Source organism: Chiloscyllium plagiosum, chromosome 28, assembly GCF_004010195.1.
Source record: "Chiloscyllium plagiosum isolate BGI_BamShark_2017 chromosome 28, ASM401019v2, whole genome shotgun sequence".
Lineage (NCBI taxonomy): Eukaryota > Metazoa > Chordata > Chondrichthyes > Orectolobiformes > Hemiscylliidae > Chiloscyllium > Chiloscyllium plagiosum.
Window position 1 is genome coordinate 35,857,434 of NC_057737.1, and position 23,783 is coordinate 35,881,216.

General features: G+C 40.3%; 1 protein-coding gene across 3 annotated transcripts in view; it reads left to right on the forward strand.

Moving 5' to 3' along the window:
• The window catches only part of baz1b (bromodomain adjacent to zinc finger domain, 1B), a 95,139-nt gene extending 72,760 nt beyond the window's left edge, over positions 1 to 22,379 (forward strand). For all 3 annotated transcript variants that reach the window (XM_043718704.1, XM_043718706.1, XM_043718707.1), the window contains 2 exons: positions 14,523 to 14,629; positions 17,585 to 22,379. In XM_043718704.1, the coding sequence (XP_043574639.1) occupies positions 14,523 to 14,629; positions 17,585 to 18,038 (561 nt within the window). In that variant the 3' untranslated portion in view covers positions 18,039 to 22,379. The remainder of the gene's footprint in view (positions 1 to 14,522; positions 14,630 to 17,584) is intronic.
• The last annotated feature ends 1,404 nt before the right edge of the window (positions 22,380 to 23,783 follow it).

A 23,783-nucleotide genomic window follows, 5' to 3' on the forward strand; every position in this document is an offset into this window, starting at 1 on the left:
GATTTAAGATCTCACCTGAAAGATGGTACTCCTGACAGTGCAGCATTTCTTCAGTAATGCACAGGATTGTCAGCTGTGATTTTGGTGCTGAAGAATTGGAGTGGCGAGCTGATAATACTACCTTTTGACCTGGAATTGACTTTGTGGCAGACTTTTTTTTCATTCATGAGATGTGGATGTTGCTGGCTAGCCCATCATTTCCTGCCCACCCCACTTGCTCTTGAGAAAGTGGTAATGAACTGCCTTCACAAATTTTGATAGACTTCATTTTGATGTATCCCAATGCCTTTTGGGAGAGAATTCCAGGCTATTGATTCATTAACACCAAAGGGACAATAATATAGCTCCAAGTCCGGGTAATGAATGGCTTGAAGAGAAATTTGCAGGTGGTGGTGTTCCCATTTGTCTGCTGCCCGTGACCTTTGAGAGTGTGGTTGTAAGTTTGGAAGATGCTGTTGAAGGAGCCTTGCTGAACTTCTACAGTAGAGTGGATTCTGGGTAATCTAAGATGAAGAACTGTAAAATAAATTGTGGCTGTAAGAGCTACTCTTTTTTTTTTAGGTGTTTCAGATGTTGGAGGTGATTTCCTCTAATTCCAGGAGCAGCAATTACTGTTTTATATGCTCTTGCATTGTTTTGAAACTTTGGGCAAAAAAAGAACAAACAACAGCACTTTAGAAGTCAGAAAGAGAGACAGAGACATCACAGTCAGAGAAAGTAACCTACACTGCTGTCTGTCACAGCAGTGAATCTGCACAGTTACTGCCTGTGCTGTTTGAGTTCAAATATCTCTGGACATTGGAGTGCGCCTAAGAAAAACAGTGAAATTCATAGCTAATCTTGGAGCAACATGTGTGGGAGAGCTCACAGCACAGGAGGTTAAGTGCATAGTCTTTCAGTGTAACCTTGCTATAAATTTACAATAGTGAGTAGAGTGGGTTCTTTTTTGATTATATGTTTTATTGAGATCTGTCTCTTGATAAATTTAAAAATATAAAACATAGGTCAAAGTTATTTTTAGAGCAATAAGACTGCTATTTTCCAGGTCTGCAGGTTGTTAAGGAGCAAAGATGGCCTTTAATACAAGTGATGTGCTCTTCCAGTCAGTTGTGTGAGATTAGGGAGAGTTTCCATGTACTGATGATAATGTCTGCAGGAAGTGTCTTTGGTTGTGAATCCAAGCAGATCGCATGGATCGGTTGGAGTGGCAGTTAGAAGCAATGAGGGGTTTACAGGAACTAGGGGGTGTATTGGATGGAATTATAGGAAGGGGAAAAAACCACAGATACAGTCAGGTAGATGGGTACCTCCAGGAAGGGGAGGCAGATAGTGCAAGAGTCTCCAGTTGCTAATTCCATCTCAAACAAGTATGCTGTTTTGCAAAATGTAGACGGTGATGGACTCTCCAGTGAACGTAGCACGAACAGCCAAGTTTCTGATAGCGAGACTGGCTCTCATATTACGAGGGATATGTCCAGTTCCAGGCTCTCAATTGTGTTAGGGAAGTGTCTAGTCAGAGGCACAGACAGACGTTTCTGCTGCCAGCAGTGAGAATTCAGAATGGTGAATTGCCTCCTTGGTGCCAGGCTCAAGGTTATCTTGGAGAGAGTGCAGAATATTCTCAAAGGAGAGAGGGACCAGCAAGAGGTAGTTGTGCACATTGAAATTAATGACATAGGAAGGGGGAAGGATGAAATTCTGAAGGGAGAATATGGAAAGTTAGGCAGGAATTTAAAAAGGAGGTCCTCACGAGTAGTAATATTTGGATTGCTCCCAGTATTATGAGCTAATGAAAGTAGGAATAAAAGGATAGAGCAGATGAATGCATGGCTGAAGAGCTGGTGCAGGGGGAGGGGTTCACATTTTTAGATCATTGGAATCTCTTCTGGAGTACAAGAAGGATGGATTGCACCTGAATTGGAAGGGAACTAATATATTGGCAGGGAGATTTGCTAGAACTGCATGGGAGGATTTAAAATAGTGGGGTGGAGGCATGGTGTGGGGCAGGGGAGGGGGCGTTGGGGGGCATGGGGAGTGAGACTCGGAAATAATGAGGAAAGAGATCAGGACAGTTGATAAAAGGAGCAAGTCAAGCAGGAACAAAGCAGAGAACGAGGTAGGACTGATAAATTAAACAGCATTTATTTCAATGCTAGAAGCTTAGCAGGGAAGGGAGGTGAACTCAGGGCATGGTTAGGAACATGGGACTGGGATATCATAGCAATTACAGAAACATGGCTCAGGGATGTACAGGACTGGCAGCTTAATGTTCCAGGATACACATGCTGTAGGAAGGATAGAAAAGGGGGCAAGAGAAGAGGGGGAGTGGCGTTTTTGATAAGGGATAATATGATAGAAGGCATTTGGTGTTAGGGACAATATTCCTGGAAATACATCCAGGGAAGTTATTTGGGTGGGAGAACTAGCCATTTGGATACAGAACTGGCTTGATGGTGGAAGACAGAGGGTGGTGATGAAGGATTGCCTTTCAGACTGGAGGCCTGTGACCAGAAGTGTGCCACATCGTTCGGTGCTAGGTTTACTACTTTTCTTAGGGCAAGACTTACACATTTAATGGCAAGGTCCTGGGGAGTGCAGGTTCATAATTCCTTGAATGTAGAGTCGCAGGTAGATATGATAGTGAAGAAGGCATTTGGTGTGCTTTGCTTTATTGGTCAGAGTATTGAGGAAAAGGAGTTGGGAGGTCATGTTGTGGCTTTACAAGACATTGGATAGGCCAGTTTTGGTATACTATGTGTAATTCTCACCTCCCTCCTGTCGAAGGGTGTTGTGAAACATGAAAGGGTTCAGAAACGATTTACAAGGATGTTGCCAGGGTTGGAAGATTTGAGCCAAAGGGAGAGGCTGAATAGGCTGGGGCTGTTTTCCCTGGAGCATCAGAGGCTGAGGGGTAACCTTGAAGTGGTTTATAAAATCATGAGGGGCATGGATAGGGTAAATAGACAAAGTATTTTCCCCGGGTTGGGGGAGTCAAGATCTAGAGAACGTAGATTTATGGTGAGAGGAGAAAAATTTAAAAGAGACCTATAGGGCAACTTTTTCACACGGGTGGTGAGTGTATGGAATGAGCTGCCAGTGGAAGTGGTGGAAGCTGGAGCAATTCAACATTTAAAAGGCATCTGGATAGGTATACGAATAGGAAGGTTTTCGAGGGATATGGTCCAAGTGTTGGCAAACGGGACCAGGTTAGTTTAGGGTACCTATTTGGCAATGACGAGTTGGACTGAAAGACCTGTTTCTGTACTGTACATCTCTATGACTCTATGTAAGTAGTATGCATTGCTGGCACTGAGTATTGTTTTTGGAGGGAGTGGGTGTGGTGCCAATCAGGTGGGATACTTTTCCCTGAATGGTGTCAAGCTTTTTGAGTGTTGTTGGAGCTGCATTCATCCAAGCAAGTGGGGAATATTCCATTACTGTCCTGCCTTGTGCTTTGTGGAGTCAGAAGGAGGTTTACTCACTGCAGCTTTCTAGCCTCTGACCTGCTGTTGTAGCTACAGTATTTATCCAGTTCAATTTCTGGTCAACAGTAACCCCCAGGATGTTGATAGTGAGTGATTCAGTGATGGAAATGCTGTTGAATATCAGAAGGTGATGATTGTGCCTGGTACTTTTTTTTGGAATGAATATTACTTGCTACTTATCAGCCCAAACATGCTGCATTTGGATGTGGATTGCTCCAGTGTTGAACAAGTCTGTCCCCAATAGGACAGGCATAGAATTTCCAGTTCCCTGGCTTCATCCCATCACTGGATCATCCTTCAAAGGCAGAATATGGAAGGAACAGTTTAAATAGTTAGTTGACCCCATTTATGGCATATCATGTGGAGCTGACTAGAATTTTCCGATTAGTTTCTGTGTTCCCAGAAACATGTAGAGTAAGAGCTATTGCTTGAAGGTGGGAAACTGGATTGCTTTTCCAGGCAATCTTAAAAGCCACCCTGCCTTAATTCAGCTGTCACCATAAAATGTTACTTAATAGGAGCAAATTACTGTAGATGTTGGAATCTGTACTGAAAATAACAAATGCTGGCTATCACAGGCAGCATCTGTGGAGAGAAAGCAACCTAACTTTTTGAGTCTAGATGACTCTTTGTATTTCTTCCACAATGATGGTACAGTTGCAAAGGACTTTGTTAACCAAAGTTTTAGAAGTAGAAAGTAACTCTGCCTTGCTTAATTTTGAAAAATCAGTTTTTGCTTCTCTAGCGCTGATGGACCTTCCACTGAACCTCCGATTTGAGAATCCTCTTCGATCCTTAATTAGATGTCAAGTTCACCTCTTCCCAATGGCCAATTTGCAAAAAAATCACAGCTGGTTATCTATTCCCTGTACATTGTAGGAATTTGAGCCTGGTAGTGTGAAGCCTGTGGGGAAAATCCTGCAGTCCGTGTGGTCAATGTAAAGTGGCTCTGTTAGTTTCAGAAATCTTATCTACAGACTTTACCTGAGTACATCTATAGAGAAACTTTGTAGCTAGTTCTTTTAAGATTCTTATGAGGCAGCTGTATACTTTGGAGTTTTCTTCCTGTTTAGATAGGCTAATTGATCTCAATAGCTGCTTACATTTGTGTTTATCTGTTCCTTTGCACAGGCCTTCTACAAGTTTTGCCTTTCCCACCTATCTTTATATATATTTCTTAATGCTTCACATTTTGTGTCTGTCTCTAGCTCTCCATATGGTATTATGGAGGCCAAAAGTATGTTTCCAGGCTCTATGGTTCTTCACTTGGATGAGAAAAAGTCTCCTGAACCCTTTCCTGAAAAATATAATAACCACTGCAATATGAATTAAGTTATAGGCATGCCAATCATCAGGAGTCCTAATTTTTATTTTTGTTAAGTCGTGAGCTTTGCTACGAGTGTTGTGAGGTAATTCAACTGATATCCATTCTATCTCTGTTCTGCATCCCATACCTGCGCTGTATCCTCCTTAAACAAGCTTATACAACTAAATGATTCAAATGTGAACTGTAATTATGGAGTGTCAGTCACTGACTGCAGAACACACAGGCAAAAGAAAAACATGAGGGAATCTGGTCTTCCAGGGACTTGGAAATGGTCAGGCTTTAAAGCATGGGGGAAAAGGAGCCAACAAGCAGAATACTAGGCATCTGGCAAGGTACATGTTGTACCTGAACCCTACCAGGCATGTGCTTGACAGCAACCAGTAAAAAGTACCAGCGATCAGATTGGTAGATATCTATTATCCACAAATCATTCAGATCCCAGAGAATGGATATTCAGTTGTGGATGATTTAACAGCATTGAGGATTATTGTTCTCTGTACTCTTCCCCTACCCGGCCTCCTAAAAATGTGCCTTCTGACCCAGGGTCATGAAATTCTTGCTTTTGAGAAATTGACATTGGCATTTCAGCTATGCTGGTGGATCTTTTCTTCTTCTCCGACTTGGAGTTGATCAAGCAAGAGACGTCAGGAAATTATTCTGGGCTGGACAAAGGGAGCAAGAAATCAGCAGATGATTTGTGACATATCTCAACAGAAATGTTCTTGAACCCTTACGCTTTGTGAATTATTGAGAAATGATTCATGGGTTATTAAAAGGGTTTAAAATAGGACTCAATGTATCTGTAGGCTGGGAGGTCCAATTAGTATCAGAATCCCAATAATGTAGCTGCAGGCTCAGACTGTTTGTACTGTTGACAGTTGTTGGTGGCCTGCTGGGGTTGGTGAGAGTCGCAGTACTCAGACAGCTGTCCTGTTGTACTTCAGCCAAACAGAAGTGGGGTTGTCTTTCATGGGCAGCAATTATCAGGAGACCAAATAAACAGTATCTACAGCCCCAACCCAATAATCCAACCTCATTTATCACAGTCAGATTCTGGAGGATAAACCAGTGCAGAGTGCATTGGAGATGTATGTGTTTCTGTACTGACGTCTCTCGTGCACTTGTGATTAAGGAGTCTGTGTAAGATAAAGCATGCTATTCCTTTACTAGAATTGCAGTAAGATGTAATGGACCTGTCAGGTTCTATCTGTATTTAAACTGTGGAAGTCAAGCTGTATCTTCATATATACTTATAAGCATTTGAAGCTGGTCTGTTAATTTCAGTTCATCTCCGACCATAGTCCTGGTAAAGTACTGAAAGCAACATCACACCGGTTCGTTGCACCTTACCGGGCTGGTGAGCTGTAAATCAAGCACTGCTATTCCCAGAATCAGTACATAAGTTAAAAGTTTTAAAAATAGCCAGAATTTCCCCAATTTATCTATCTTTTAGATCCAGGTTGACCGAAAACATAACAAGAGTTACTAAACAAGAGTTACTATTTATTATAAATGAATAGATTCTAATTATAGATAATCAATATGAACACTCAACATACAACTCTACTAGTTAAAACTCGTAAGCACCTAAAAACTCCTCTACACACAGATATAGACCTAAAAAAATGGTGCTATGGATAAAAGGAAAGACTGGGAAGACAGTTCAGCAATCTCGTCCACAGGGATTCTCAGCCCCCTTGGCCCACAAGCCTCATTCCTGATAAATGGCTTATGCCCAAATCATTGATTCTCCTACTCCTCAGGATGCAGCCTAACTGGCTGTGCTTTTCCAGTACCACACTCTCAGCACTACCAATAAAGGCAAGCGTACCAAGCATTATCTTGTCTATCTGTGACTCCACTTTTAAGGAATTATGAACTTGCACCCCAACGTCTCTTTGTTAGGCAGCACTCTCCAGGACCTTACCATTCAGTGTATAGGTCCTGCCTTGATTTGCCCTACCTCCCATTTGTTTAGATTAAACTCCATCTGCCCATCTGATCAAGATCCTGTTGTGCTCTGAGGTAACCTCCTTCACTGTCCACTACACCACCAATTTTGGTGTCATCTGCAAACTTACTAACTATACCTCCTTTACTCACATTCAAATTCCAACTAAATAGTATATTTCCTTGACTCCAGGACAGCTTCGTCCTCCAGAACTGTAATATTTTACTGAAACAAGACTGTTCTTTCCTTATTTTTCCAGAACACTATGTATCAGGAATGTAAATAACTATTTCTGCCTTTCTCTTGAACCACATTGATTTATCACCACATCAAATGTCCAGATGTCTGTTTGCATCATGATGATCTTATATATTAGGATTTGTGCTGAATTTATGCACCTGCAAACCTGAATTAAATCTTACTGTATTCCCTTTTGCTCTGATCTTCTGTAGTGCTTTACCATTCCTTACCCTTATGCTATCTGTCTGCCCAAATGCATTCTATTCCTTTGTTTCTTCTTTCTAAAACCACATCCCTTTTGCAAATTAATTTAACTTCTCTTCTGCAATATCTGACCATTTCCTCTTTTGTATCTCATCTTTCTCTGAGGTTATTTACTGCCTTGAAGTTCTGTCCCTTTTCAAAAGCCAATTCATATCACTTTTTAGTCAAACATTTTAACCCCACCCAAGATTAACATAGGAGCTAGGAGCAGGAATAGGCCATCTGGCCCTTCGAGCCTGCTCCGCCATTCAGTAAGATCATGGCTTATCTTTTCATGCACTCAGGTCCACTTATGTGCCCCCTCACTATAACCCTTAATTCCTTGATGTTCAAAAAATTATCTATCTTAGGTATAAAAACATTTACTGAGGAAATCTCAACTACTTCACTGGGCAGGGAATTCCATAAATTCACAACTCTCTGGGTAAAGAAGTTTCTTCTCAATTCAGTCCTAAATTTGCTCCCCCTAATTTTGAGGCTATGCCCACTTGTCCTAGTTTCACCTGCCAGTGGAAACATCCTCTCTACTTCTATCTTACCTGTTCTCTTCATATTTTTATGTTTCAAAACGATCTCTCTCTCTCTCTCTCTCACACAAACACACACACACACACACACAATTCCTACTTGTGATTCATGCACGGGTACCTCCAAGTCCCTCTGCACAGCAGCATGCTGCAATGTTTAACCATTCAAGTAATAGTCCTGTTTACTGTTATTCCTACCAAAATGGATGAGTTCACATTTATTAACATTGTATTCAATCTGCTACATCTTTGCCCACTCACTTAAACAATCTATGCCCCTTTGCAAAGTTTCAGTCCTCTGCACACTTTGCTGTACCACTCATCTTAGTGTCACCCGCAAACTTTGACACACTACACGTGATCCCCAACACCAAATCGTCTATGTAAATTGTGAATAATTGCGATCCCACTACTGATCTCTGAGGCACACCACAACTCACTGATTGCTAACCAGAAAAGCACTCATTTATCCACACTCTTTGCTTCCTGTTGGTTAACCAATCCTCTATTCATGTCAGTACATGCCTGTAGTGCCTTTCATCTTTATCTTATGCGGCAGCCGTTTATGCAGCACCTTGTTGAATGCCTTTTTGGAAATCCAGTTACCTCACATCTATTGGGTCCCTGTTGTCCACTGTGCTCATATTGTCTTCATAGAATTCCAGTAGATGAATTAAACATGACCTGCCCTTTATGAACCCATGCTGTGTCCGCCCAACGGGACAATTTCGATTTAGATGCTTTGTTATTTCTTCCTTGATAATAGGTTCAAGCATTTTGCCCACTACAGAAGTTAAGGCAACCGGTCTGTAATTCCCCATCTTTTGTCTACCTCCCTTTTTAAAGACTGGTATCATAGGTGTTGTTTTCCAATCTGCTGGAACTGCCACAAAGTTCAGTGAATTTTGGAAAATTACTACAAGTGCATTTGCTATTTCTCCCGCCATCTGTTTTAGCACTCTGGATGCATTCCATCAGTGCCAGGAAACTTCTCTACCTTTAGCTCCATTAGCTTGCCCAACGCTATCTCTTTCGTGATAATGATTGTTTCCAGGCCCACACCTACTTTTGTCTCGTTGTCGATTGCTGGTATGCTATTTGTGTCCTCCACTGTGAAGACCAACACAAAATACCTGTTCAGTGCCTCATCCATTTTCTCAATATCCCATTATTAAATCCTCCTCCTTATCCTCTAAAGGTCCATAGAATCATAGAGATGTACAGCATGGAAACAGACCCTTCAATCCAACTCATCCATGCTGACCAGATATCCAAAATTAATCTAGGTCAATTTGCTAGCACTTGGCCCATATCCCTCTAAACCCTTCCTATTCAGTAATTATCCATCTGCCGTTTAAATATTATAATTGTATCAGCCTCCGCTGCTTCCTGTGGCAGTTCATTCCATAATGTTTACTTTAGCCACTCTTTTCGTTTTATATTTATGCAAACTTTTGCTATCTGTCCTTATATTCTGAGCTAGTTTATTCTCATAATCTATTTTACTTTTCTTTATCGCTTTTTTGTGGCTTTCTATTGACCTTCGAAGCTTTCCCAATCTTCTAGTTTCCTGCTGCTCTTGGCCACTTGTATGCCTTCTTTTTCAATTTGATAGCCTCCCTTATTTCCTTAGACACATGGCAGATTACCTCCTTTCAGACTGTCCTTCCTTTTCACTGGTATATACTTTTGCTGAGCAGTCCAAAAAAATTACTTTGAAAGTCCTCCACTTCATCAGCTATCCCACCATAAAGTTTTTGCTTCCAGTCTAGCAAACTCATTCCTCATCCTATTGTTGTCTCCGATAATACACAGGTGTTAATCCACCAGCCTAACTTGGTAATGATTCCTGCCTTATTCACGCCATACAGTCATAGAGATGTACAGCACGGAAACAGACACTTTGGTCCAACTCGTGCCAATCAGATATCCCAACTCAATCTAGTCCCACCTGCCAGCACCCGGCCCATGTCCCTCCAAACCCTTCCTATTAATATATCCATCCAGATGCCTTTTAAATGTTGCAATTGTACCAGCCTCCACCACTTCCTCTGGCAGCTCATTCCGTACACGCACCATCCTCTGCGTGAAAAAGTTGCCTCTTAGGTCTCTTTTATATTTTTCCTCTCTCATCCTAACCCTATGCCCTCAAGTTCTGGACATAAAGTAGTGGACCCAGGCCTCCAGTCTAAAAAGCAACCCTCCAACATCAACCTCTGTCTTCTACCTTCGAGCTAGTTCTGTATCCAGAAGGCTAGATCTAATGGAATACCGGGAGAACTAACCTTGCTAACCAGTCTTCAATGGGGAACATTGTCAAACGCCTTACTGAAGTACATATAGATCAGATCTATCACTCTGCTCTTATCAATCCTCTTTGTTACTTCAGAAAACTCAATCCAGTTTGAGAGAAATGATTTACTACGCACAAGTCATGTTGACTATCCCTAAGCATTCCTTGCCTTTCCAAATACATGTACCCTCCAGATTCCCTCCAACACGTCTGGCTCACTGGTCTATATTTCCCTGGCTTGTCCTTACCACCTTTCCTAAATAGTGGCACCACGTTAACCAACCTCCAGTCTTCCGGCACCTCACCTGTGACTATTGATGATACAAATATCTCAGAAAGGGGCCCAGCAATCACTTCCCAAGCTTCCCACAGAGTTTTAGGGTACATCTGATCAAGTCCTGGGGATTTATACACTTTATGCGTTTCAATACATCAAGCACTTGCTCCTCTGTAATTTGGACATTTTTCAAGATGTCACCATCTATTTCCCTACATTCTATATCTTCCATGTCCTTTTCCACAGTAAACAATGATGCAACATACTCGTTTAGTATCTCCCCATTGCCTGTGGCTCCACACAAAGGCCTTGCTGATCTTTGACGGGCCCTATTCTCTCCCTAGTTACCCTTTGTCCTTAATGTATTTGTAAAAACCCTTTAGATTCTCCTTAACCCTATTTGCCAAAGCTATCTCATGTCCCCTTTTGCCCTCCTGATTTCCCTCTTAAGTATACTCCTACTGCCTTTATACTCTGCTAAGGATTCACTCGATCTATCCTGTCTATACCTGACATATGTTTCCTTCTTTTCTTAACCAAACCCTCAATTTCTTTAGTCATCCAGCATTCCCGACACATACCAGCCTTTTCTTTCACCCTAACAGGAATATAATGTCTGTGGACTCTTGTTATCTAATTTCTGAAGGCTTTTCATTTTCCAGCCATTCCATTACCTGCGAATATCTGCCCCCAATCAGCTTTCGTTAGTTCTTGCCTAATACCGTCAAAATTGGCCTTTCTCCAATTTAGAACTTCAACTTTTAGATTAGGTCTATCTTTTTCCATCACTATTTTTAAAACTAATAGAATTATGGTCGCTGGTCCCAAAGTGCTCCCCCACTGAAACCTCAGTCACCTGTCCTGCCTTATTTCCCAAGAGTAGGTCAAGTTTTGCACCTTCTCTTTAAGGTACATCCACATACTGAATCAAAAGTTTTCTTGTACACACTGAACAAATACCACTCCATCTAAACTCAACAGTATGGCAGTCTCAGTCTATGTTTGGAAAGTTAAAATCCCCTACCATAACCACCCTATTATTCTTACAGATAACTGAGATCTCCTTACAAATTTGTTTCTCAATTTATAGCTGACTATTAGGAAGTCTATAATACAATCCCAATAAGGTGATCATCCCTTTATTATTTCTCAGTTTCACCCAAATAACTTACCCGGATGTATTTCTGGGAATATCCTCCCTCAGTATGGCTGTGATGGTATCCCTTATCAAAAACACCACTCCCCCTCCTCTCTTGCCTCCCTTTCTATCCTTCCAATAGTATTTGTATCCTGGAACATTAAGCTGCTAATTCTGTCCATCCATCAACCATGTTTCTGTAATTGTTATGATATCCCAGTCCCATGTTCCTAACCATACCCTGAGTTTATCTGCCTTCCCTGTTAGGCCTCTTGCATTGAAATAAATGCAGTTTAATTTATCAGTCCTACCTTGTTCTCTGCTTTGTACCTGCCTACCTTGACTGTTTGACTCGCTTCTTTTCTCAACAGTACGAGTCTGTGATTGATGTCTTTCCTCACTATCTTCCCCCCCCACCCCCAAAACTTTACTAATTTAAATCCTCCCAAACAGCTTTAGCAAATCTCCCTGCCAGTATATTAATCTCCTTCCAATTCAGATGCAATCTGACCTCCTTATTCAGGTCACTCCTACCCCAGAAGAGATTCCAGTGATCCAAAAATGTGAATCCTTCTTCCATACACCAGCTCCTCAGCCTTTCATTCATCTATTCTATCCTCCTCTTCTACTCTCACTAGCTCGTAATCCAGATATTACAACTCTCGAGGACCTCCTTTTTAAATTCCTGCCTAACTCTATATTCTCCCTTCAGAATCTCATTCTTTTCCCTTCCTATGTTGTTGGTTCCAATGTGTACAATGACCTCCTGCAGGGCCCTCTCCCCTTTGAGGACATTCTGCACCCTCTCTGAGGCATCCTTGATCCTGGCACCAGGAAGGCAACACACCATTCTGATTTCTAGCTACTAGCCGTAGAAACATCTATCTGTGCCTCGGACTAGAGAGTCCCCTAACACAATTGATCTCTTGGAACCCGACGTACCCCTCATTGCATTAGAGCCAGTGTCAATACCAGAAACTTTGTTGTTCGTGCTACGTTCCCCTGAGAACCCATCACCCCCTACATTTTCCAAAGCAGCATACTTGTTTGAAATGAGGACAGCCGCAGAAGACTCATGCACTACCTAACTACCTCTCTTACCTTTCCTGGAGTTAACCCATCTGTGTGACTGTACTGCGACTTTTTCCCTTCCTATAACTACCATCCATCACACCCCTTTGCTCTTGTAAATTCCTAACTGTCGCTCCAACCGATCCAATAACACGTAAACTCTCCCTAAACTCTCTCATCTGACAAGAAGAGCATATCACTCTACTAAGGGCTATTTTGGCTTCTTCCAATCTGTAGACCCATAAAATAGAACTGTCTTATTCCTCTACATAACACTGCTCCAAGTTAACTTAATACTTAAAAATATAAGCCATAAGTTTAATCAAGAGACATATCTCAGTAAAACATCCAATCAAGAAAGAACCCACTCTATTCACTACTGCAGACTTATAGTAAAGTCGCACTTAAAACGAATCACTTATCTGTTTCAGTAGAGTTGATATAGTAGTGAATGTGAACAACTACTAGGATATCAATATTGTCCCCACATTGTTTCATGCACCATTTGAAGATTAATGAATATTAGTCTCGCTATTTTTTGGTTTTGATTCCTCGAGAGTAGATGTAGCTCAATATTGCCTTCATTGTCAGAAATTTTGCAGTCTGAGAACAGTAATGCAAATTTGTATTCCATGACAGTCAGTACATGGAGCATGGAGCAAAAAAAAATTAGTTATTTCTGCAGACTGTGTATAGTCTCACCTTTCATGGTCTCTGATTAATCCATTGATCTCTAGAGGAAGCATTTGAATAATCCCTGTATCCAAGGTTAATAGAGGTCTCAACTGTATTTACCTGTTTCCACATGCCACATTCCTTCATTTTGCCTGTAATGAATACATTTTGTACAAAATGTGACTCTATCCTGGCTTCCAGCAACAAAGTTATCTTTATTTTAATTTGACTTGGAGTGTGGCACCGCTATTTAGACCAACATTCACAGTCCATCCTTAATTGCACCGATGGTAGTTAAGAGTCAACCATATTGCTATCTAGTCTGGAGTCACATGTAAATCAGATCATATAAAGATGGCGGATTCCCTTCCCTAAAGGACATTAGTCAGCCTGATGTGCCGTTAAGGTATCGACAGTTGGTTGTCATTGGGCCAGCTTTTAACTTAAGATTTTTTTAAAAATTCAAACCTCACCATCCACATTGGTGTTTGAACCCTGTGTTTCTCAGACACTTGCCAGGAATTCTGGATTACTGGTCCAGTGACATCACTACCACCACCAACTTGCTTTAATGTGGATGGTCACAATCTCATTTTTATGCTTGCACTTTCAGGCATGTTATAAAGTGTACTTATAACTTTCAGACTAATGTATAACAGCCCTAATTTATGGCCTCTGAATACAAGGCTTTATTGTCTGAAAATCTGAGTTTTACAGCATATTCCATAGTTGGGTAAATATTGTCACGTAAAAGTATGAAATACACCCATTGCAAAGTATTCAGTTTAAAACTAATAATTAAACTTTAGTGAGTTGTCATATGATCTGTAATGTTAAAGATTGTGATTTCTATCTGTAACATCCGTCCTCTCATATTTTTCAGTGAGTTCCAATGGTGAGTAGCTAAATCAGTGATCGTGGTGCAATTCTCATTCTATCCTGAGATAACTGATCTTGGTTCAGGCAGTGGAAGTGAATTTATCATTGGCCTCAATAATCTTGGGCTAATGAGAAAATGAAGCATTAGTTTCAGTCAGTGTAGTCTAGCTCTGACAACCTGCTCGAAGAGTGTTTACAGGCAGGAGTACAAACAGGAACTGATGTGATTGAAATGCTTGCTATCAAAGTTTATAAATCAATAATGAGTTTTTGTCTGAGGCATTTTGAAGAGTAATACAATGTTAAAATCAGCTATTTTGATTAATTTTACATTTTTTTCTTTTTAATAGTGAAATGCAGTTGAGTTCATAATCACTGGTTTCTTCTGCCTGTAGGTACAACAAAGAACAAAATATCGGTCACGGAGACTAAATCTGGAGCTTGCAAAGTGTGAAGAAATCCTGAACAAATTAATCAGATCAAGATATAGTTGGCCCTTTAGGTAAGAACAATAAAAGTTGTCACTTTAAAAAATGATGCCTGGGTCTGTGTGGAGGCCATTCTTTTTTGTATAGAGCATTTAAGTAAAATTGGTTACAGTAATTCAGATATTAAGTTGAAGCAATGCCTTTATAGTTGCTTTTAGGGCACTATGTCAAAGAACCAACGAGAGAAAAGGCTGATTTAAATCTGATTTTGTGCAATAGTTAATAGTAACTAACATTACTATGTTAATGTTTATAGTGTTGCCAAAAATTAATAGTAAGTCTAAGGGTTGCAAGAAATTGAAAAAAAATCAGAGGATGACCAAGAAAGCGATATGAGGGAGAAAATGGAATGATACTAAATAAGCAGGAAATATAAAATCAGATTGTTCACGTTTCAAACAAGAGTTAAATAGAACGAGAGTAGTGAAAGTAGCCATGGGTCTCCTAGAGCAATGATAAGAGAAATTATAATGGAGTAATGAAATTATTGTAGGATGATTGTAAATATTCTTGAATAATAACTAGGATTTTTAAAAATATATATTGTTTTCACAGTAAAAGACTTAAAAAGAATGATATTTCAGATGGTAAGGCAGCAGTGCCTAATGACAGTGAGGAAATCCAAAGAAAGTAATCTAAAGGAAGGAAATAGCTGGGGGAATTAATAGGCTATCATGCCTACACACTAGAGTTTAAAAGAAGAGTTAACTACAAGGTTAGTGAATGCATTAGTTTTGATCTTCGAGCATTCACTAAACTTTAGAACTGGCTAAGTGGATTCCAAGGTAGAAAATGTAACCCTGTTATTTAACAGAGGAGGGAGAGAGAAAGTTGGAAACTTAATTCTAGCCAGCCTTGCTACTAGTAGGAAAATTCTAGAATCTATTATTTGGAATGTAGTGAAAAGGCACTTAAAGATTCATATGGTTATGCAAAATCAGCGCAGTTTTCTGAAAGGAAAATTCTCCCTGATAAATTTTGTCCTTTTTTTGATGGGGTAACTATCAAAACCATTGAATGTAACATCTCTGGATTCTTGAAAAGGACAACCTGCTGCACCGGAGATTACATATAGGGTTACATATAGGAGTTGGTATAGATGTCGTGGCTTGGTCTAAGGATTAGTTCATGGACAGAGAGCCATCAAGACTTAACTGTTTTTGCGATGGTACAGTTAAGTTTCAGTTCAGTGGTACAGTTAGAAGGGACACAACAAAGGTTAGTTTGATTCCCTAATATGGGAGCATTGTCCTATGAAGGCAAATGAGTGATGATATCATTGAAATATAAAAGTTGGCTGGACAGGATAGATATTGAGAGGAGATTTCTTTGGTTGGAGAGTTTAAAATTGGAGAAACTAGTCCCAGGATAGGAGTTCCAGCATTGACCTGATATTTCATTGACACATTGCAAAGAGTGTATTGGAATTCGAGCCCCACTATTCCATGAGCAGTCACAAATGTATAATCTGACCAGTTAAATCAATAGGATAGTTAATTTCAGACTGTGACCACTATTCATGATATTAGAAATTTTTTCTTCTCTAAAAGGAGGTATGGGGTGGGGATGGGGGGGAGCAACCAAAGCAGGGAGGAGAGAGGGAGAAGAGCGCTTGCTCACAGGCATTTAGAGATCTCCGTCCAACTTCTGTTTCTCCTCAAAATTTTCTGACAGACTGCTACTTGGAGACAAACCAAGCTGTTGTTAGGCAGTTTTTTTTTTATCCATCCCAAAAGTACCTTGTCCCAGTTAGTGTCACAAAAATATCGCATGCAGGTTCGTAAAATAAAAATATGCCCTTGTGTAACTAATTAAGTTGACTGTACAGTTCCACTTTTTCCTCCACATTGTAACTGGTTCAATGTCCGCAAGACAGCAGTCCATACTTTCATTTTCCAGTCTATATTTCAAATAAGGTGAATGTGGTTCTTACATATGACTCGCGTGAGAATTTTCCACTTAAAGGGTTGCAAATCTTGGCAAATCTTTGTCCCAATGAAATATGGATGTTCAATTATATATAAAACTGAGGATTGATAGCCTTTTGTCTGTTTGTTGGAGGAGTGGGGGGCAAATGGTTGGACGCTGAAAGGGTATGAGAGATGAGATAGAAAAGTGGATTTGAACTAGAAGATTGGCCAGGATTGTCTTGATGACAGCAAGCTTTCGGAGACATGCAGTTTGCTCCTATTTGTTTTGGTTAAGAACACTCTTGGACTGAACCATTGATATGATAGCTGGGTGTTACAGTTGGACTCTGCACCTTTGTGCTAGGAGGTGTTATGTTCCCTATTTTTGATGATAATTCTTGCCAATGAGTGATCAAGCAGGATAAGATCCATCTTGACTATGCTGTCATAAGTAATTAAGCAAGAGCTACTTGGAATGAGCACTAAAGGATTGTCTGTGCCTGTGGAATTGTGTTCAGGCAAGAGTCATAGAGCTGTATAGCATGAAAACAGACCCTTTGGTCCAACTCATCCATGCCGACCAGATATCCTAAACTAACCTAGTCCCATTTGCCAGCACTTGGCCCATATCCCTCTAAACCCTTCCTCTTCATATACCCATCCAGATGCCAGCCTCCATCACTTCCTCTGGCAGCTCATTCCATATGCACCACCCTCTGGGTGGAAAGGTTGTCCCTTGGGTCCCTTAAAAGTTTTAGGAAGCACTTTATTACATTTACTCTCAAAACCAGCAAACTGCAATATTTGTTTTCTAGTCACACACTTGTCATTAATTAGGTGACCAAGATGCATTGTGCCAGATCCAGCAATTACAGTGATAGAAACATGATTGGAGCCGAGTGCAAGAGGAAGCAGAACAAAGATATCAATTCCAGAAGGCAGTAACCTGCTGTACATTCAGTACAATTTAAACTGGACCTAAATGAAGTTGGTACAACTTGTGGTTATCTTTTTTCTGTATAGACGTGAGTTTTACAAATTGCTTTTCCTCTTTTCTAGAGAGCCTGTGACAACGGATGAAGCAGAAGATTATTTTGAAATAATCTCTAAACCTATGGACTTGCAGACCATGCAAAGCAAGTGTTTATGCAGCACCTACAAGACTGTTGAAGAATTTCTTGAGGACGTTAAACTGGTGTTTAACAATGCAGAACAGTACAATCAGGAGGGTAGCCAGGTTCTTACTTGTGTGGAGAAAACTGAACGATGTTTCATTGACATGTTGGGAAAACATCTTCCCAACTATAACTACAAACGGGGCAAACCACGAAAAAGCATCCAGAAACGGAAAAGGCTGGTGCAAGTAGAACTCGAGGAGGAGGATGAGGAAGATGAGGAGGAGGAAGAGGATGAGGAGGAGGAGGAAGAAGAAGAAGAAGTAGACGATGAGTATGATGACAGTGACGCAGAATCAAGTGAACATTCCATCCCACCACGTAAGCGCCGGAAGTGAATCGAAAATAGCTGAGCTTTCTGAATAATGGATGTAGTAATTATTTTGGAAACTGCAGACTTGTTTGTACTTTAAATGTTTACGTTGACTGATTTGACATACTGGATCAAATACAAAACTTCAACCAAACCTGGACATTTTCATAGGAATACAAAAATGTTGAAGTCTAAACCTCTTGCAGATTTTTTAATACTCTTGTTGAGTTGGGAGATCCTGAGAGCTGAAAGTTCCTTGTTTTGTTGAAAATAGTTGTGAAATTAAGATCACAGACAAGGAGCTCTGTTGTTCTGATTTTATGACCATAGAGGGGACCTTTCTCAAAAATTTGTGTCCCTTGGTATCAGCTTTCAGCAAAAGCTTTCTGATTTGTTCATCTTAACCGTGGAAGTGGTCAATTCAGGGAATTAGACAACCCCTCAATTGTTGGTCCTTGGTCCTTCTAAATAACACTGCCTCGCTGGAGAGAGTGTACAATTAATGGAAGTTCAGCTGATTGCAGGCCAAGGTGTTCCACAGTGCCAGATTACTTACATTGCATCACCAGCATCTGTTTTATCCAGCTGGGTTTTAGGTTTGACCATATGATTGAATATGTGCAAAATTGTCTCACATTGATCGCAACAGTATTGTAAATGTACAGCTGTTCTTTATAATAAGGAGAAGTATCCTGCCCTCGAATGTTTTGCCATCTGAAGCAGTAAAATGAGCTTTTCATATGAACCACCAGCTATCGTGTAACTTATGTCACCTGTTTAATTGACTGTAGTCTTGAAGGAGTCACTTACCTGATGAACGTGTGCAGGATGTTTAGTTCAGAGTCCGCTTGGTTTCAAAATTGAACAGTGGTCAGTTCTGCATGTAATGAGCAAAGGTAACTGGTTTATACGCTTAGGTCGTCTACCCTGATTTAGCTGAGGGTCCAACCAAATGGATGTTAATGAATAATATATGGGTGTCTCTAGTTTCTTGAAAGATTCTAATTTGCCCTATATACTAATTGGTGTGGGGTAACAGCACTCTGACTTAGAATTGCTGTCAGCCAACAAGCACGAGACGTGGTAGTAAATCTTTACTATGTTTGACATGTAAGATTCCCTTTTGATCTGCCTAACCATTCTGGCTGACCAAATAATTCTCATGCAACACCATCGGATTTTTAAACTGAAGAATTGTAAAATACTCCTTTTTGTGTGGAGATTTGTACAGTGCATACAGATATGTAGATCTAACCAGATTAAGATCCTTGTGTTTCAAGTTGTCAGAAAAATTGTGGCGCAACTTGAATTTGTTTTCACCTTTGTTACTGTAGTTTGTATAAATAATACATATTATTTTGAGTATTTGTGAGCAACAAATCTTTCAAAGCCCTATTCACATCTGCAGTTCTTTTCCTTGGAGTGAGGGGGAAGGAAAGCACTGATCTAAAATTTTCTGTTTCTTTTTATGAGAGTTTCCCCCTCTTTCCACTTGGCGTTTTATCACCGTTCCCAGTCACTCTCAGTTGTGTAGGCAAGTGATGTAGAATAAAACAGTGGAATTTTGACATTGTATATTTTCCCAAATGTCTGTGGTAGTTGTTTGGGGAGGGATATGCTTGTATTAAAAACATTTTTGGACTTTTAAATAAAAGCAATTACATTTAAAACTTCGCAAAAAAAAAAGTAAGGGTTATGTGTGCCCTGTAACTTAAGTGTTTTTAAAACATGTTCAATGAGTTGCTGCTTGGAGACTAACTGTTTTCACTGGCTGGCAGGCTTGGATATTGTCTGGCTTTTCTAGTGTGATTCCATCTCTCTTGAGTTTATCTCGTTTATCTGTGACTACATCTCTGTCTTTGAGTATTTCTTCTGGTGACTTCTCCATGTTTCCTTACTGACTATGCTGGGCTCACTTCTGTTGCATGCCCCATGCTGTCTTATCTGTGGCACGCTCTCTACTGCTGTTCCCTCTCTTTCTTGCTTTCTCCCTTCCCCCTGTGTCATGTGCTTTTGCATATGTATGTGTGTAATCTTTTGATTTCCATGTTTTTTCTTTGAATTGATTGCCGTTGTGTGCATCTGTCCCCCTCTGTCAGTTGTGTGTATGAGTGTGCCTTTGTCGTTAAGGGACAATACATTTCACAATCCATTTGTCTACATATACCTACTCCTGTGTCAGCATTCAGACTCCCATACGCATTCAATATGTAATATGAGATTGCTCCAAAGAGGACCACCTGCCCTCTTTCCTCTTTCTCCTTCTTCACCCTGTTGAATATGGCACCTGTGATTAGACTCTTATGTAGTTGACTTAGTCTACATAGCAACAGTGGGGACTCTACAGAAGTATCTCACTAGTGTGAATGCTGATGTAACAGTACCCTTTTTTAAAAAAAAACTTTCTTCAAGTCAAAAAGCACTTTTAAGCTTAATTCTTTACAGGCACTGCTCAACAATGGAACATACAAATAAGAGGGTATCATCAGCCTTAGATGTACAAATCTAAATGTGCTATTTCATGAGTAATTATAGAATGTCATATGTTTTGGAGCAAGTGCAAAAGCCTAATCTACCTGGATTTTGTGTTCCCAATGCACTTTTGTACTGGGAGAGAATGTTGACGTGTAACTGAAATAGTCTTGCATATTGGCAGACACATGGAGGTCTGCTGAGCGTTGAAAATGCATGAATTTTAGCCTTCGCATTATTTTGGAGATCAGGATGCCCAGGCATTATGCTTGTGCACTGCATTGGTTTATATAAAGCAATCTAAGAAAGTAAGAATAGGGAAACAATACAAAAGAAATTTAAGAAAGGGAGTATTAATAACCTAATCAAACTTGAAATGAACCCTATTCTGGATTAATTACATCAGTGCATATTTAAGTCAAAGAAGAGGCACTTTCACGTGTACATGAAACTCACTATGAAAGGGAATAATTCCGGAAGACTATCAGCATTTCATGTGATTCCTCCATTTATACATTGGTGGGATAGATAAGAAAATCCTTATTTAAAAGATGCCATAAAAATGAACTTGAAGTTGGAACTCTGAGTAGTTAGAGTGAATTTTAAATCTGAAGGCAATGTTTGACCAACGTTTTTGCACTTAGAGCGTTATACAGCATGGAAATAGACCCTTTGGTCCATATCCCTCACCTCTTCCTATTTATGTACCCATCCAGATGCCTTTTAAATATTGTAAATATACCCATACTTGCTTTGAAGAGGTAATAGTGGATATACAGATTTAATATTTTTAGGCTTTCAAAAGAAGCATAATGAGGTGTCACAATGATTCAGTTGTGGGATCAAAGGACAGTAGCAAAATAAATAGCAAGCTATTTACAAAACAGACATGATAGAATAATCCTCCACTTTTGCTGCTGCCTCCAACATGAAGTCACTATCAAATATATCTTCTCCTCTTTCAGAATTCTGAAGGGACTGCTTTCTCTACAGCACCTTGGTCCACTTCTCAAACAATACCCAGTTTGTTTTATTAGACATATTGTGCCTTTTCATGCAATTACAATATAATGTCAGTCCTTTTACCTTCTCACTATCAAAATATCCAAATACATCTTCCAGATGAAACAAAAATTTTGTTTCTTTATGCTGTATTTGCTATTTTCAATGTAGTCTGTTCAACTTTGGTGACAGCAAGGACAGATTGGGTAACTTCAAACAACTTTTCAGTTGAGAAAATAGACCCCAGGTTTTTGATCACCTGTCATTTAGTTTTCCAGTTTGGTCTCATGCTGACCCATCTTCTAAGCTTTCAGTGTTCCAGTGGAAGCATAAGCAGCAGCATCTTTTGATTTGGCACTTTCAGATTCTGTGGACGCATTATTGAGTATAACATTTTCAGGCAGTAACTTCTCCAACGTTTTTCTTCTGTTTTGATGGGTTTACTCTTTTTCTCTTCAGGCAGTAACTTTTCATAATTCTGCATTCATCTACATTCCCATTTCCCTCAGTCCCTTTGGCCTCAGACCACCAGCTGTTATTTAATCTCTCCACCTATCGCAAACACTCCCTTTTGTCTCTTATCCCCAAGCCCCACTTTTTTCATCTTTTCATTTCAAATCAATTATATCTGTTTCTTTCTTCACGGCTGTGCCCTGACCTCTTGAGTATTTCCAGCATTTTCTATCTTTATTTCAGATTTCCAGCATCTATAATATGTTGCTTAGATATTTCACTGAACTTGGTTCTGAGAAAGCTGGCTAATGTCAATTAATTCTTCGTTGATCGGACAGAGTCTTCAATAATTTTGATATTTTTGCTAAAAGAGTTGGTAGCCCACTGGTGTTGAGCAGATTGTTCTGTCATAAACTCTGGAAATAAAGTATTGAATTTAGTACTTTGTGCAGCTTTGATTCGTCAGTTGTTGTCTGATTATGTCTATCATCTTTCTTGAGTGGAAACATCATAGGCCACAACCACTTCTGTCAGTCAAGACATTTCCAGACTCTCAATTTCTTTTGGAATATTCTTTCATGCGACGTGAATGAGTTTTTCCAATTTTGCATAACTTTGTTACAAGGTACTCTTTCTTTCTCGAGATAGCAGTTTCATTAAAGTGCATCAGCATAGAATCATAATCATTTTCACAAAGTGCAGCAAACACCTGGAATTTGTCACACTTGATTTGATAACATAACAAATGTTACTGCTGTGGTGAGAGTGTTGAAGTCCTGGCTCAAAGTCATACACTGCATGTGTTTTCTATATAATACAGCGACTTGCAGTAGGATTTTTTTTCACAACGCCTGAAAGCTTTCTGATCATTCCAAATGTTTTCTAAGTGAAAATTGAAAGAACTGTAGATGCTGTAAATCAGAAACAAAATCAGAAATTGCTCAATGTTCAGCAGGTTTGGCAGCATCTGTGGAGAGAAATAAGAGTTAATGTTTAGGTTCGAGTGACCTATTCAGAGTTCTGAGGGAGAGTCACTCGACCGCAAAAGTAATTCTCGTTTCTCTCCACAGATGCTGCCAGACCTACTGAGATTCTCCAGCAATTTCTGTTTCGGTGCAGACTTTTTCCTAGTTGATTTCTGCTAGTCATAAGATTAGATTAGATTACTTTACAGTGTGAAAACAGGCCCTTCGGCCCAACAAGTCCACACCGACCCGCCGAAGCGCAAACCACCCATAACCTTTACCTAACACTACGGACAATTTAACATGGCCAATTCACCTGACCTGCACATCTTTGGACCGTGGGAGGAAACCGGAGCACCCGGAGGAAACCCACGCAGACACGGGGAGAATGTGCAAACTCCACACAGTCAGTCGCCTGAGGCGGGAATTGAACCCGGGTCTCTGGCGCTGCGAGGCAGCAGTGCTAACCACTGTGCCGCTCCAAAGATCTTATAGTATGACTATTGTTTTTGAGCTCTTTGCAAGTTAATGTCTATTTCCTTATTCCCCACCAAATTGCTCAAAGGTAAGAAAATTGAAGATTTTAGAAATGTCTGGATGCTGCAGGCTGAATATGGAGAGACTTGGTGATGAAATATGTGTTCTGTGCCTGCAGATGGCAGTTGTGGGAGCACCTCACAATTTTGCCAGAGATGTCTTCCTATTTCACCAGCTTTAGGCTTGTTGCCCAACTAAAGGCCGTGAGCTTCAAATGATGCCAACTTAATCATGGGGCTGGCAACTGTGGGCGGCACGGTGGCACAGTGGTTAGCACTGCTGCCTCACAGCGCCAGAGACCCGGGTTCAATTCCCGCCTCAGGCGACTGACTGTGTGGAGT